Source organism: Sus scrofa, chromosome 1, assembly GCF_000003025.6.
Source record: "Sus scrofa isolate TJ Tabasco breed Duroc chromosome 1, Sscrofa11.1, whole genome shotgun sequence".
Lineage (NCBI taxonomy): Eukaryota > Metazoa > Chordata > Mammalia > Artiodactyla > Suidae > Sus > Sus scrofa.
Window position 1 is genome coordinate 264,807,384 of NC_010443.5, and position 16,352 is coordinate 264,823,735.

General features: G+C 42.9%; 1 protein-coding gene across 18 annotated transcripts in view; it reads right to left on the minus strand.

Annotated features, from left to right (window-relative positions):
* DENND1A (DENN domain containing 1A) overlaps positions 1-15,968 on the minus strand; it is a 522,363-nt gene extending 506,395 nt beyond the window's left edge. For 3 of the 18 annotated variants that reach the window (XM_021074685.1, XM_021074709.1, XM_021074692.1), the window contains exons 1-2: positions 15,810-15,943; positions 11,281-11,437 (exon numbers count right to left, since the gene is read on the minus strand). In XM_021074685.1, coding sequence (XP_020930344.1) covers positions 11,281-11,284 — 4 coding nt within the window. In that variant the 5' untranslated portion in view covers positions 11,285-11,437; positions 15,810-15,943. Of the gene's footprint in view, positions 1-11,280; positions 11,438-14,128; positions 15,617-15,809 lie in introns of those variants that run through there. The other 15 variants (XM_021074697.1, XM_021074700.1, XM_021074643.1 and 12 more) reach the window with 10 other exon arrangements.

Here is a 16,352-nt window from a genome sequence, read left to right on the forward strand (position 1 = left end):
GATAAACATCTGGCATTGTCACTATAGTGGCCCTGGATCACTGCCATGGTACAGGTTCAATCCCTGGCCCAGGAACTTCCACACACCACGAGCACAGTCAAAAGGCAAAAACCAAAATAAAATCTCTCTGAACATAGATGCAACAAAAATAATAAAATATTAGTAAACTGAATCCAGCAATATGTATTAAGAGAGTATCATGACCAAATGGGCTTATCCCATGAATGCAAAGTCAAACATTTGAAAATAAATGTAATTCACTGTAATAATGAAGTGGGTGGGGGAAGGGCCATATGATCATCTCAAAAGATGCAGAAGGAGTTCCCGTCGTGGCGCAGTGGTTAACGAATCCGACTAGGAACCATGAGGTTGCGGATTCGGTCCCTGCCCTTGCTCAGTGGGTTAAGGATCCGGCATTGCCGTGAGCTGTGGTGTAGGTTGCAGACGCAGCTCGGATCCTGCATTGCCGTGGCTCTGGCATAGGCTGGTGGCTATGGCTCCGATTAGACCCCTAGCCCGGGAACCTCCATATGCCGCAGGAGCGGCCCAAGAAATAGCAAAAAAAAAAAAAAAAAAAAAAAGATGCAGAAAAAGCATCTGGTAAACTGAATATCCATTCATAACTCTACCAGCTGGCAACCCGGAAACTCCAATTGATGAAGACCCAAAAAAGCTGTAACAAAAAGTCAGCTCCCTCTAGTCAAAGGACCAGAAAAAGGGGCAGCCTAACAAGACAGAAAACCTTTAGAAAATAACCACCAAACAATATAGCCAAACATCACAGAAAAATCTGTGTGGTCCCATGTTCACTCAAGTCAGCAAAAGACAAGCAAGGACAACACCTAGACTTCTACCTTTGCCAGGCTCTTAAAGAAGGATCCCATTCGTCACCCCCCATCAGGTTGGTGTCAAAGAAAACCATGTGGGGAGCCGGGCAGGGCTTTCAACATCCCTACTGCACAGTAATGGGGACCCCCTCAACGTGATTTTAGTGGAGATTTCCTCGACTTCCACTCTCATGCAGCCATGGAGGGAGCAGCAACCAACAATGAGGGGAGGCACCACTGCACCCAGCCAAGGAGGTATGATGGAGGCCTCCTAGGGAGCCAAAACTCCCATCCCCACCCTGCAGTAAAGGGAAATCCCTCACTCTGGTTGTCAACAAAGGCTGATGAAGGAACCCAGACATATATTCCAACCCAAGAATACAAAAGCAAGAGTACTCCCCCTTCCCAGAGCAGTGTCAGAGAAAGGCAGCAGAAAGACACTGGGGAAATAATTTCAAAGCTCTGCAGGAAATTTTTCCAACCTAGAACTCTATGCCCATACAAACTATCAACAAATGTAAGAGAGTAGAATTTTTCAGACATGAAAATACATGTAAGAAATCAAAGGCACCCTTCCTGCAAGTCCAGTGGTCTCCTACAAGAACATGAATATGTCCTTCAGCAAACAAATTAACACCAGAGCCAGGAAATAATGAAAGAGGAGAGTGGTGAAGGGACATTCCAAGATTACAACAATACAGCTAACTTTACACAGATGAGAACTGGAAGGTAGGAACCATTATGAAAAAGGGAGGAAGGGGAGTTCCCGTCGTGGCGCAGTGGTTAACGAATCCGACTAGGAACCATGAGGTTGCGGATTCGGTCCCTGCCCTTACTCAGTGGGTTAACGATCTGGCGTTGCCGTGAGCTGTGGTGTAGGTTGCAGACGCGGCTCGGATCCCGCGTTGCTGTGGCTCTGGTATAGGCTGGTGGCTACAGCTCCAATTCGACCCCTAGCCTGGGAACCTCCATATGCCGCGGGAGTGGCCCAAAGAAATAGCAAAAAAAAAAAAAAAGTTAAAAAAAAAAAGGGAGGAAAAAGCAGCCTTGATAAAAACTGCAAGTTTGGAAAAAATTAAGGATATGGTAAAGCAAATAATGTAAGGGGGGTGGAGGACTTAGAAACTCAGAGGGGGAGGTAGAGAATATGATTTTTAAAAATACAAGTGTTCCCCTCATGGTTCACTGGAAACGAACCCGGCTAGTATCTATGAGGATGCAGGTTCAATCCCTGGCCTTGCTCAGTGGGTTAAGGATCCAGCACTGTCGTGAGCTATGGTGTATGTTGCAGATGAGGTTCAGATCCCGCATTGCTGCGGCTGTAGCGTAGGCCAGCAGCTGTGGTTCCAGTTCAACCCCTAGCCTGTGAACATCCATATGCCACAGATGCAGCACTAAAAACAAAAGAAATTTAATAAATAAAAATTAAAAAGAGTTCTCATCATGGTGCAGCAGAAATGAATTCGACTAGGAACCATGAGGTTGCAGGTTCCATCCCTGGCCTTGCTCAGTGGGTTAAGGATTCGGCATTGCCATGAGCTATGGTGTAGGTTGCGGACTCGGCTCGGATCTGGCATTGCTGTGGCTGTTGGGTAAGCTGGCAGCTGTAGCTCTGATTCGACGCCTAGCCTGGTAACATCCATATGCTGAAGGTGTGGCCCTAAAAAGCAAAAAATTAAAATTAAAATTAAATAAATAAATAAAAATCATAATCTTTTCCATGCTCAAGCACTTTTTAGGCTGCAGGCAGCAATGCACATATGGCCAAGTCCAAGAACCACCCCACACATAACCAGTTTCAAAATGGCATCAATAAGCCCTAGTCATAAAGATAGACTTTAAGGAGGAGGAACCTTAAGTTCCTAAGGATCCTGAACTTATTTAAGAAACAAAATGATCTAAAAAAGATGCAGACCAAAAAAACTAAGACCAACAAGGCCTTTGTCAAGCTTAAGGTCCTGAAAGGCATCATTCCCAAGCTTGGGAGACATGCTTGTACTGACAATGCCAGGGTACGAGGCTCTGCTGATCTGAGGCTGGCACCAAGGCCAAAGTCAAAGCTAAGGCTCAGGCTCCCAGAGGTGCCCCAGCCCCTACAAAGTAGAGGCTTCAGTCTACCAACAGGAGGATGGAAGAATTCATGTGATGCCCTGGGCTACTCTTTACACAGGGCTGTTGTCCCTGTGCTATTTTGTGCAGATAAATGTAAAACTACATTTTGTATATACATGTATACATATATACATTTTGTGCATATAAATGTAAAACTATATATACATATGCACACACATATATCCCATATATATAACAAAAGAAATTTAGCATAATTTTAAATTTTGAATGGATTATAAGAAAAAAGTTTTATGACTTTGAGGAATCTCCTTGAAACAGGATTATGACAACACACCAAAAAGGAAGAAAATGTTAGTCTAGCACACTACATGACCTATGTTCAAGAGTATTTAAATATTCATAGTAACACAATCTTTAGAATTAGCCAAAGGATAAATAAAGGAAAATTTGGTTCTGGTCATGGACCAGAACTAAAATGATCATATAAAGGTAAAAATATAGCCTAGAGAAAGTAGAAAAGCAATTCTTCCCTTAGAAAGTGGGGAGACAAAAGACACTGTTGAAAGCTAATGGAATAAAGAGGATTAAGTACATTACATTAAAATATAACTACTACAAGAATTAGAAATAATATAAAGACATAAAATAGGGGAAAAGAGAGAAGTATTATAAAGGCAATCATTCTTCATTCAACAAATACTGTCTAATGTTAATTAAGAGATAGAGATTTATCTAAGGGTTATGGGTTAACCACCAGAAGAAATAAAAAGCAAAATCAGTTAATAGAGGCTATTCCTAAATGGGTGTGGAGTAGGGTAGAAAATTATTTCCCTTCATCATGAGTTCTTACAAATTAACTGATTTGTTAACATGGGCATTTATTTATGGCTTTAACTAAAATTTTTCAAGTTTGACAAACACATTCTGTTGGTAAAGCTTTAAGACAACAGGCCCTATCACACAGGGTGATATGAACTGGAACAACCTGTGTGAAGGATAATTTGACCTATTTAGTAAAATTACATATAAATTTGCTCTTTGACCCAGCAATCCCACTTCTAAAAATCTATCCCAATGGCACGATAAACAAAAAAAAAAAAAAAAAAGGCAAAAAGGCACATACACGAGACCAGTACAGTATCATTTGTGATAGCACTACAAGCAACCTAAATGACCATGAGCATGAGACTGTTGAATAAACCATGGGCCACCCTATTACGCTGTTGGTGGGATTGTAAATTGGTGCAACCACTGTGGAAAACAGGATGGAGATGCCTCAGAAAACTAAAAATAGAACTACCATTTGATCCAGCAATCCCACTCCTGGGCATCTACCCAGAGAAAATCATGACTCGCAAAGACACATGTACTCCGATGTTCATGGCAGTACTATTTACAATAGCCAAGATATGGAAACAACCTAAATGTCCATTGACAGAGGAGTGGATCAAGAAGATGTGGTACATATACACAACGGAATATTACTCAGCCATTAAAAGCAACAAAATACTGCATTTTTGGCAACATGGATGGACCTAGAAATTATCATGCTAAGTGAAGTCAGCCATACAATGAGACACCAACATCCAATGCTTTCACTGACATGTGGAACCTGAAAAAAGGACAGACTGAACTTATTTGCAGAACAGATGCTGACTCACGGACATTGAAAAACTTCTGGTCTCCAGAGGAGACAGTTTGGGGAGTGGGGGGGGATGTGCTTGGGTTGTGGGATGGAAATCCTGTGAAATTGGATTGTGATAATCATTATTCAACTACAGATGTGATAAATTCATTGAATAATAAAAAACAGAATAAATAAATAAAATAAACAAACAAACCATGGACCATCCATCCAAAGAAGTAGTACACTATGCCTACAGAGAAATGAGGATGACCTCTACATACTACTGGAAGTGATCTCTTTACAGCATATAAAATGAGAAAAGTGCACATAGAATGCTACCATTTGTCTGAAGGGCTGGTGAGGGGAAGTGTAAAATACACTTATTTACCTTTTTTCTAATAAAACTAAAAATGAAAATTTTCTTTAAAAAACTAGCTACCGGGAGTTTCCTTCATGGCTCAGCAGTTAACAAACCCAGCTAGGATCCATGAGGACGAAGTTTCAATTCCTGGCCTCGCTCAGGGGGTTAAGGATCTGGGGTTGCCAACGAGCTGTGGTGTAGGTCACAGACACGGCTTGGATCCCCCAATGCTGCAGCTGTGGTGTAGGCAGCTGTAGCTCTGATTAGACCCTTAGCCTGAGAACTTCCATATGCTGCGGGTGTGGCCCTAAAAATCAAAAAATAAAACTAGCTACCTATAGAGGAGGGAAAGAACAGGGTGATGAGGGAAGGACAGAAGTTAGATTTTTCTAAATATACTATTTTGATAGATTTTGTTTTGAAACCATAGAAGTCATTTATGTAATTATAAGACAAAAAATTTTTAAAGCAATCCCAAAAAATTCAAAGAAAAAAACACTTTGAATTGATATGGTCAAACGACCACAGTGAAAAACTATTTCTAGTGGTTTAAAAACAGTAACTTGATTATTCATTCCTAGTGGGATATACTCCAAGGACAAAAAGAATTGCCAAATTAGAAAACAAAAAACTGGAGAACCCATTGTGGCTCAGTGGTAACAAATCCAACTAGTGTCCATGAGAACATGGGTTTGATCCCTGGCCTCACTCAGTGGGATAGGGATCTGGCACTGCCATGAACCATGGTGTAGGTCCCAGACTCAGCTTGGATCTGGCATTGCTCTGGCTGTGGTGTAGGCCAGCAGCTACAGCTCCACTTTGACCCCTAGCCTGGAAACCTCCATATGCCGTGGGTGCGGCCCTGAAAAGACAAAAAAAAAAAGGACAAAAAAAAATGTTTTAAAACTATAGCCTTGAATTGGAAATATCAATATGAAAATGTGATACAGTTTACGTTAAAAATGAACACACACACACCCTAGTTCTGAACCCTGGAGAACCAGAGAAATAATGACTAACCAAGCAGCCAAAAAAAAAAAAAAAAAGAGTTCGAAAACCCAGACTGGGTGTTCCCACCGAGGCGTAGCAGAAATGAACCCAACTGGCATCCATGTGGGTTAAGGATCTGGTGTTGCCACAAGTTTTGGTGTAGGTCACAAAGGCAGCTTGGATCTGGTGTGGCTGTGGTGTAAACCAGCAGCTGAAGCTCCAATTCCACCCTTACCCTGGCAACGTCCATATCCTGCACCTGCAGCCCTAAAAAATCAATCAATAAACAAACAAACAAACCCAGAATGTAATCTCTAACACCATTTCCCACTGAAAGGAAGCAGACTCCTTAGAGAAACGGCACAAAACAGGTCTGGAGCAGGAAATATACAAGATGAGCCTGGAACATCTTGTCATACCAAAAGGCATGGAGCTATTAAAAACTACCAAGATCCTGTCAAAAGGACTCTAGATGTTAACTTGAAGAAGCTCCCGATAGACAAAGATAGGACAAATTAACATAATGAGGATAACTACAGTAGAGTGAAATACAGCAAATAGGTTTAAATCTATGTGTTTAAAATGATATTCAAAAATTTTTTTAAAAAATCAGTCACCTTGGGAAAATGCTAGGAAACGCAGTTTGAAAAACAAACTGAATCAAATATTTATTCTGCCTTTCCAATATGAGCTGTACCTCAGGGTAACCAAATAGTTGATACACAGAAGTTTTTCTTGAGAGAAGTAGCCTAGTTAATATCAAGAAAAAATGATGGGAAAAAAAAAATCACCACTTTATAGCCCCCGATAAACTGATGGATTAAAAGAGATAACCAGAGACCACGCCTCCTGATAAAAGTACTTAATCACCACCTTCTAGGTATTCTCACCAAGAAAATGAACTTGGATCTCATCACATCACTAAATCTAACTACCAATTTGTAGGAAATAAAGGGGATAGAATATACTAAACAGGATGCAATAGAAATTACATAGTCAATGAGATCCTGCTGTATAGCACTGGGAACTCTATTTTGTCACTTATGACGGAACATGATAATGTGAGAAAAAGGAATTTATATGTGTATGTGTGATTGGGTCACCTTGCTGAGAAGTAGAAAATTGACAGAACACTGTCAAAATAAAAATCATTAAATATAAATAAATTAATTAAGGGTTTAAAAAAAGAAATTACACAGGACAAGTAACCTACTTCTTCAATAAACTGAAAGGGGGAAAAAAGAGATTATGAGATAACTTATCAACCAGCTATAAAGTATGACTTCACTTAATTCAAACAAAACAACTGTTTTTAAAAAAATTGATATAACTAGAAATTTGATAACATACAGAAATTTTTTTAGGTGTCATTGTTGCTGTATTTTTAAAGAGAATTCTCTCTTTTTTTTTTTAAACCCCAGTCTGTTCAGAAAAATGTGTCCCATCCACTCCAAACAATGTTAATGATAGCTGCCACTGACTCAAGTAATTTCTCTGCTGAGGGCTAGATATAAGACTGCTTTTAATCCTCACGACAACCCCAGAGGTGAATTTACTAGCTTCCTTTTATAAATTAAGAAACTGAGGCTCAGAAACTTAGAACTCGGATGGGAATCACGCATATTGCAGGGACTCAAACACAAGTGTCCCAGGTCCCCAATCCCCCTCACTCCTCTCACACAAGAGCTGCTTGCCTGAAGTCAAACAGCATCTTTCTCTAGACTGGTTTCCTTCCTCCTATTCATTCATACAGCCTAGGCGAGATCAATGCAACATTCCTGAAACCTTTCCTGTGGTTTCAAAAGTTTATTTTTTTCGCTCTAAATCTAACACGGACAGATTTCCCCTTAGCCACTTGGCCCAGCCCACTTGAAGTCTTCGTCATCTAACAGAGCATACACATTCGCTATAGAGCCCTTAAAGATTTCTTCCTTTCTCACCACAGACCAAAATCCCTTCTCCCAATTATAACTTTTCACTTCTCCTCAGAAAAGCAAACACATTATATAAACAGTCCTCACCTTCCAAACACTCAATTTATAACATAACTTTACTAACCCTGGCAAGTCATCTCGAATTCTTCTCTCGCCTCTTACATGTAATTTGTCACCAAGTCTTATCAATTCTACCTAAAATTTCTCTCAAAGTCATCCTTTTTCTTATGAAAACCAAAACTTCACTTTGGGCCTTCATCTTCTGCAGCGTACACTGTAACATAGTTCCATAAACCAGTGGTCTCCAATTTTTTCCCATGTACTTCTACTAGTTAAAAATTTGAGCATACATTTGATATATGAATATTTATTTATAAATTATAAGAATATCTAGGAGTTCCCGTGGTGGCGCAGTGGTTAACGAATCCGACTAGGAACCATGAGGTTGCGGGTTCAGTCCCTGCCCTTGCTCAGTGGGTTAAAGATCCGGCGTTGCCATGTGCTGTGGTGTAGGTCGCAGACGCGGCTCGGATCCTGCGTTGCTGTGGCTCTGGCGTAGGCCAGTGGCTATAGCTCCGATTAGACCCCTAGCCTGGGAACCTCCATATGCTGCGAGAGCGGCCCAAGAAATGGCAAAAAGACAAAAAAATAAAATAAAATAAAATAAAATTCTTAAAAAAAAAAAAAAAAAAAGAATATCTAGAGGTTTCACTTGTGGTGCAGTGGGTTAAGGATCCAGTTTGTCACTGCAGCAGCTCAGGTCACCACTAGGGTGCGGGTTCAACCCCTGGCCAGGGAACTTTCCACATGCCGTGGGAGCAGCCAAAAAATAAAATAAAATAAAATCCTTCGTAAAGTAAAACAGAACAGATGTAAAAAGTCTTACTATAGTAATCCATTGTATATTATTAGAAAACACAAAAAAAAACGGAAATTTTGAAGATTGATATAGAAACGAACTTAGGTTCTAACATAGTCTTTTCACACCCCAGTGGATTACGCTGCACAAGCCAGAAGTATCGCTGTTCTAAACTCCTGCTGCCAGTTATCTTCCTAAAAACCCAAATCTGATCATATTACATTCCCAACTCAATCCTTCAATGGCATCAAGTCCCAGTGGCACAATCCAGCTTTTTCACCTTCATCACCTATAATCTTTATCCACAGAGTCTGTTTTCCAGCTGTACCTGTTACCTCCCTATGTCTTTTATACACACAATTCCCTCTGCCTGGAATGTCTTTATGCTCACCAGTCACTGATCTATACATAACATTCTAAGAGAAAAATACATTCTAAATGCCATAACCATATTACAAATAAACTTTTGAAATGTAACCCATCTTTATATTTTAAATATATATTTTCTCACTTTCTCTATTTGGCTCCTTTTCAAGTCCAAAACACTTGGAAAGAATGAGTAAGGGTTCCAATTAAAGCAGAGGAGACCAACTTTGTTTTGTTTTCTTTGCTTTATTTTTCATCCTTGTTCATCTTTCCATTTCCCAACAAAATCCTTTCAGGCAAAAAGGATGTTTTGCAAATCCAGACATTAGTCTCCCCTACCCCACGCCAGGGCCAGGTAAAAGGCTTAACCTTTGCAATGCACAAGAATTCCTGCCAGGAACTTACAAACAGATTTAACAGCCTGAATAAAAAACATTTTCCTACAGTAATACTCAAGTTTTACCTTACCTGTTTCAACCTTCCTATCGACTGCTCAAACACCTCACAATGGCTCAGATTAGAATGATGCGATCACACCAATACACTTTCCCGAAAAGTCATTAAAATTCAAGGGACTGACTCTGGACACTAATAATGGGGGGCTTAGTCTCTAGCAAGACTTTTGCTATTCGACCCCAAGTCTTTGCACTGTCTCCAGTGGAGAATGGGAGGGGAGCACTGTAGTGGAGAGAGGAAAGAGAAAAGGCAATCGAGGGCCCTGAAGAAGTCACATTTCAAATCCTAGTCTTATCCCACAGAAGGAAGATATGTTAGTTGTGCTGTACAGCAGATCTCAAGAAGAAGCCAGCCTATGGCATCATTTGGTAATGGGGTCCTTTAAGGGGTTTTCCACAAAAAGCCAGCAACAGAGCTATCTTAAAAAGGTGAGGCTGCTCCTCTGTAGCAGAAAACAAAGAAATGGGTTTATCTCTACTTTCATGTCATATAACCTCCACTGTTCTTCCTCTGGAAATCCCTCCTCTCTTCTCCCATTATCTTTTTTTGTTGTTGTTTCACCCTCTTCTGAGAACTCTATATCTGTCTACACAACTCATGTGGGCCAAATCTCAACCACAATGAGATACCACTTTACACAAAGTGGTGCAATTGCTTTGGGAAACAGTTTAACAGTTCTTTAAACAGAATCACCATATGATTCAGCAATTCCACTCCTAGGTATATACCTAAGAGAAACAAAAACATATGTCCACACAAAATGTTCAAAGTAACATTATTCATAAGAGTAAAAAAGTAAAAACAACCCAAATACCTAACAAATGATGAATGAATAGATAAAATGTGGTTTATCCATACAATGAAATATTATTCAGTAATAAAAAGTAATGAAAATTCTCATATATGCTATAACATGGATAAACTTGGGAACCATTACGTTTAGTAAAAGACAAAGGAATATATATTGTATGATTCCATTCATATGAATTGCCCAGAATTGACAAATCCACAGCAACTCTAATTAGTGATTGCCAGGAGCTGAGAGGGTTTGAGGAAATGGGGAGTGACCACTAATAGATATGGGGTTTCTTTCTAGAGTGTTCTGGATTTGGGCAGTGGTATTTCTGAGTATACTAAAGACCATTTGATTACACACTTCAAAGGAATAAATTTTATAGTATGTGAATTACATCTTAATAAAGTTGCTCTCAGATTACCACAGCCTACAAGACTCTGCTCAGGCCCCAGCCTTTCCACCAAGGGTCACTACCCAAACCCACTGCCCTTTTCTCAGTTCCTGAAATCCACTGAGGTTTTTCTTGCCTCAAGGCCTTTGTCTATGCTCTCTGCCTGGAATGAAGTCTTGCCCAGTCTCTTTACATGGCTAATGACTTCTCATCCTCAAATGTCATCTCCACAGTAAGCTCTCAGACCTCGCTGCTCTATCTCCCTTCATCCTCTCGCAGCAACTTGTGTTTATACCACATCCATAGCTTTACATGAATTGATTTTTTTTTTTCACCTGTCAGGTCCATTGGACTGTAAGCGCCACGAGAGTAGGAATAAATATTATTCACCATTAACTACCAATGTCTAACAATATCTGGCATCTTAATGTCCATTAAGTGGTAACTAATATTTTATTTCCCCAGTATGTCATGTCTCCACACATGCTGCCCCCTCTATCAAGACTACTATCACTGATGCCCCCAGCACCACTGTCACTGCCACCCTCACCATGGTTTCTACCCCCTTTGCCACCACTATCACCCCTTTCACACCCTTACTCATCTCTCCTCTCTCAAGTGAAATATCATCTTCTTGATGAAGCACTCCTTCCTTGGAAGCTGTGCTTGGGCAGTCTCTCCTTCACTTATTCACCACAGGCTGCATCTCCACCACAGCAATGATCTTGTCTGATAGATTTTTCAGCAGTGAGGAGGCCTGGAGGAAGTTGGTTTTGTTTTACATTTCTGTCTCACTACTACTCTGGAGAGCCTCAAAAAAAAATCTTTTCACTTTTGTGTCCCTAGGATTTCACATACCACCAGGCCACAATATAGCACACCCACCAATTATAATAACAATGATGACTAATATTTATTGAATGCTTAATATGTGCTTGACACTCTTCTTAGCTCTACAGTGAGTGACTGAATGAATAAATGATAAGTTCCTTAGTCACCAACCTCAAAGAGGTCATGGCCTGACAGGGACAAAAGACAGGTATACAGGCTAATGTGGAATAAACCCCACTATAAGGCCAAATCAACTGCCCTGTCCTGTCCCTATGCCTTCAACTCTTTGAGTATGCTTTTCTCCAAGTCCATAAATGTCAGGTTTCTTCAAACTCACCTAGAATACTTCCTTCGATTACTTACAATCCACTTCCTTCCCTCGGTGCCTGGAAACAATTTCTAGGATGTCACCACAAGCAATATTAAACTGCCACAGTTTCCTGCTGTGTGTCTACATTATCAGTTAAATTGCTTCATATTAACCACATTCCAGTCCACTGGGATCACTCAAACAGTAAATAAGATTTAAACATACCTGTCCAAGATTGCCGGTTACCACTGCTCCTTTTATCTCTCTAGATAAATAAATGTCTGCTCAGGTTTAAGGTTCAGGAGCTTTCCAGAGTGCTACCTGCATACTCGTGACCTTTTCTTTCCTTTGTCAAGTAGATGTTTGGGTTGAGACAAGACAAGGTTCCTTTATTTAAATGAACATGACCTTAACACTCTTCAGAGAAAATGGCTGGCTAGACTAGGGCAATGTGGCTTAAAAACTTATAAAACAAACACTCCTCTTCCTCAAGCAGCAAAATGTTACTTTTCAACTCTATGTACATTCCACTCAGAGCCTTTCCGCGGGATCTTAATTCAGATCCCAAACTATTTTTTTTTTTTTTTTGTCTTTTTGCCTTTTCTAGGGCCGCTCCTGAGGCATATGGAGGTTCCCAGGCTGGGGGTCGAACTGGAGGTGTAGCTGCTGGCCTACGCCACAGCCACAGCTTCGCAGGATCCAAGCCACGTCTGCGACCTACACCACAGCTCACGGCAACGCCTGATCCTTAACCCACTGAGCAAGGCCAGGGATCAAACCCGCAACCTCATGGTTCCTAGTCGGATTCGTTAACCACTGTGCCACCATGGGAACTCCAGATCCTAACCTATTTCTTAAATGCATTCCGTAAACTCTTTCTAAACAACTTTGTGTATCAGGTACTAGGTTTGACATAGGTAACTTAAAGACAAATAAGATAGTTCCTGCTCTCAACAAGTTATATCAGGCTTAGTACAGGAGATACACAAGGAACTGGATTTAGCACTACAATGGTGATAAACACAGAGGGCCACAGAAACAAATGAAGGACACCTGGCCTAGGTAGCAGAGAGGGCGCACAGATGAGGGGCACCTGGCTTAGGCTGGAGAAGGGGAGGGAGCTATCATCAGGGCAGGACTCCTGGGTGTGGCATCTGATTTAAGGCTTATAAACCCCCATTTTCTCATTTGAAAAATGTGGCTAACAGTACCTACATCATTGGACAGTTGTAAGGATTTGATGAAATGGTTCACATAAAGTATTACCACCGTGCCTGACACAGAAATTATGCTCATCCAGCCTTAGTTTGAAAGAAAAGTCTGCTCCAACACTAAACCTCAACACCTGTGCCTAGCAACACACCTGCTTAACTACCGCTCCTTTAACAGACACCAGCTTCACAATTACACAGAGTACTGGTTTTAATCAACCTTTAATTTTTAATGAATGTTGAGTCCCGCTCTGCATGTTCAGTCTAATTCCTGGATCATCTAGACCCTCTTCTCCCTTACCCAAAATGCACAGTTCTCTGGCATTCCTGGTATAAAATACAGCCGTTTTCTTAGTCTTCTGATAGAGAAGGTATAAAAGAAAACAACCACTGGGTTTTTAATATGAGCCCGGCAGTCACGTTGATGCTGTGTTTATTGCTAATGATGACCCTGTAACATGTAGTCCTCGCCATTTTACCCTCAGGGAAAAGTGAGGGTGAAAGAAGTATTCTGTACAAAGTTTCAGAGTCAGTAGACAAAAGAGCTGGAATCTGAATCCAAATCTGTTTCCACAGTGTCAGCCTGACTGGGCCACACAGTACAGAGATGAGGCAAGAAAGTTCAGGCAGTCAGAGCAACTCTCCTGCTCCCCACCCCAAGGCTGTCCCACACCATGCAGCCTATTTAGACTTAAGACTTCACCTCAGTCTTGAACACCCTCAGCTAAGTCCGTGCTTTCCTGTCAGGATGGAACGGACAGTCAGCAGTAACCAAAGTTCTGTTTCCTCCAAAAAACTACTAGCTGGCACCTAAGTAGATGGTTTCCTGACCACTGGTCCATCTTCATTCCTGCCGGCAGGCTGAAGCCACGCAGTCACCATAAATCACAACCACTCGCTTTTTGTAACTTCTCTCTTCATATTCTCTTTCAGCCTCACCACAAGTAAAGCTCACATTTTCCCCAAGCCTAAGTTTGAATCACCAAGCAGTCTAGTTTCAAGATCAAGAAAGCTATCTTCATACTAATTTCACGTGTTAGCATAGGTTCTCTTGCCAAGTGCTCAGATACACAGCAACAGGTTGCACAAAACACACCTGAGGCCTGCAATGTTCAAGAGCAAGACAGAGACCCGATGCCTAGTCATCTGAACTTCCACTTGTTGGATTTTCATGTTGATTCCGACACTGACTTGACTCCTATCTGGCAAGTTTCTGAACAGCTCTGTAACAAGAATAGTAAGAAGCTTCACAAGTATACTCTGCGACATTAAGGTGGCTTTTGTAAAGTGTTTCTAAGTACTATTGAAATCCAAGTTTACAACGCTTTACTTGGAAGCAGGAGCTAAGCTTGGAGTGCCTCTTTAATCCCAATGCTTCCCAGACTACGTCTTTTTACTCCCAAGCTTCTTAGGCTCTTAAATGGAGCATGCTTCTCTTTCCCCTCATTTCCACAAAAATCAACAATTAACAGTGTGCTCATCCAACTCTTCCGTTTTCATTATCATAAGCAAACTTTTTCTAGTCTCAGGGCTTCTGCAGTCAATTAGATACATTTTGTGAATGGAGGCCTAAACTGGTCGCCCAGGAGGCTAGGCAAAGGTCACACTGCAGGAATATGGACTGGACAAGAGATGCAATACTTGAATAACTATTAGATTTCACCCATAAGGTCCTTCCCCTTTCAAACTTCCCCAGCATAATTCTCAAAATGCTGAAATAAACACATTCCTCAGACTTTCTTGGAAGCAGGTTTAAAGTGTCCTAGGAAAGCTGTTTTAAGGAACAGCCTAAGCTGTTAACTTTGTTTCTAAGTGCCCTTAAACAATTCTATTACTCATAGAGAAAAAGTGAACATTTGTTAGTGATTAAAGATAAGGCATCTCCTGTTCTGGAACTGAGGAAGGGAGAGGCCAAAAGAGGACCTGGCTGGGAGGGGAGATAGAGTCCAAAGCAACACACCCAAATGGGACTGCGTACAAGTTGCACTTTCCAAAGTCAATTTCTAGGTCTAGAAAGAGGGTAACAATGTTTCAATGGGTTCTGAAGTCAGATGTATCAACAATTTCCCCGGAAAACTAACCCTCCACCAGGGACACCAGATGAATGAATGAGGGAATTTGCCAGATTGGATTACTAAACCTTTCCAACGATTATCAACATCAGGTGCTCAGTTACAGCACAGAGGTATCTTCCCTCACAGCCTTTGGCCCCTGCTGTGAGGAGACTTTCAGAGACTGAAGGGAGAAACAGGAGGAGAGAGAAAAGGGCCTTTCTCCCCAGGACATTCAGACCTTAAGTCCTTAAGTGGCCTCTCCCTCGGAAAACCTTACGCGACTTTTTATGGGGGCCCGCAGGCCTTCAGCAGCCAGGCTGCCACCTCAGGACCTGCCCAACTCTCAGGGGCGGCCCAAACACACAACACCCTTGGGGAAGTTGCTTCCGGAGGTTCCTCGCCCTCCCCCCAACACTTGTGTGACCGTTTTCAGAGGCTCTCCGTAACCCGGGGGGAGGGGGCCACCTTGTAATCTCAAGCTGTTTCAGCCCTCAGGTGAGGAGAAGGCACCTGACCACCCGCGCCCTTGCACCCCGCGCGCACCCCGCCCCCGCGCCTCCCTGGATCGTCATGGCAACAGTCCCCCTTCCCGCGTGACGCCGGCACGCGGGGCGCCCCTCAGGTCCCGGCAACAAGTCCCCCGCGCGGCCCGCGGCCTGCAGCCCTTGCCCGGCCTCGCCTCCCCTCGCCCGGCCCGGCTCCGCCCGGCCCGGCCGCACTCACTTGATCCTGGAGCCCATGGTCCCCGGGCCTCCTCATGGGCCCGCGGGCCCCGCTCGGCGCTGCGCTGCCCGCCCGCCCGCGGCCGACCGGCCTCCCTCCGGCGCTCTCCCCGCCCCTTCCTCCCTTCCCTCAGGCTGGGCCCGCCCGCTCGAAGCTCCCTCCCTCGCCGCCGCCGCCTCCCGGGGTTAATGTACTCGCTTCAGCCGGGCGAACGCCATGGTCGCCGGCGCGCGTGCCCGGCGCGCGCCGCCCCCTCCGCCTCTCACACGGCCGCCCCCTCCCGCCCGCGCCGCCGCCGCCCACGGGGGCTGCTGGGAAGTGTAGTCCGCTTGCGGGAGGCGGGGCCGCCTGAAGGCTGTGGGGGGTGGGCGGGGACGACGCTTCCGCCCGAGTGGACGCCCGGAGCTCCGTGGCCGGTCCCTTCCGGGTGCAGGCCCCTGAAGGCCTTCATTCCCAGTTGTCCTGTTGACTCGAAGACCTTCATCCCATAGAGACCGTCAAGCTCACCTGAAGAAACCTTCACTCAATTCCTCTCCTATGGAG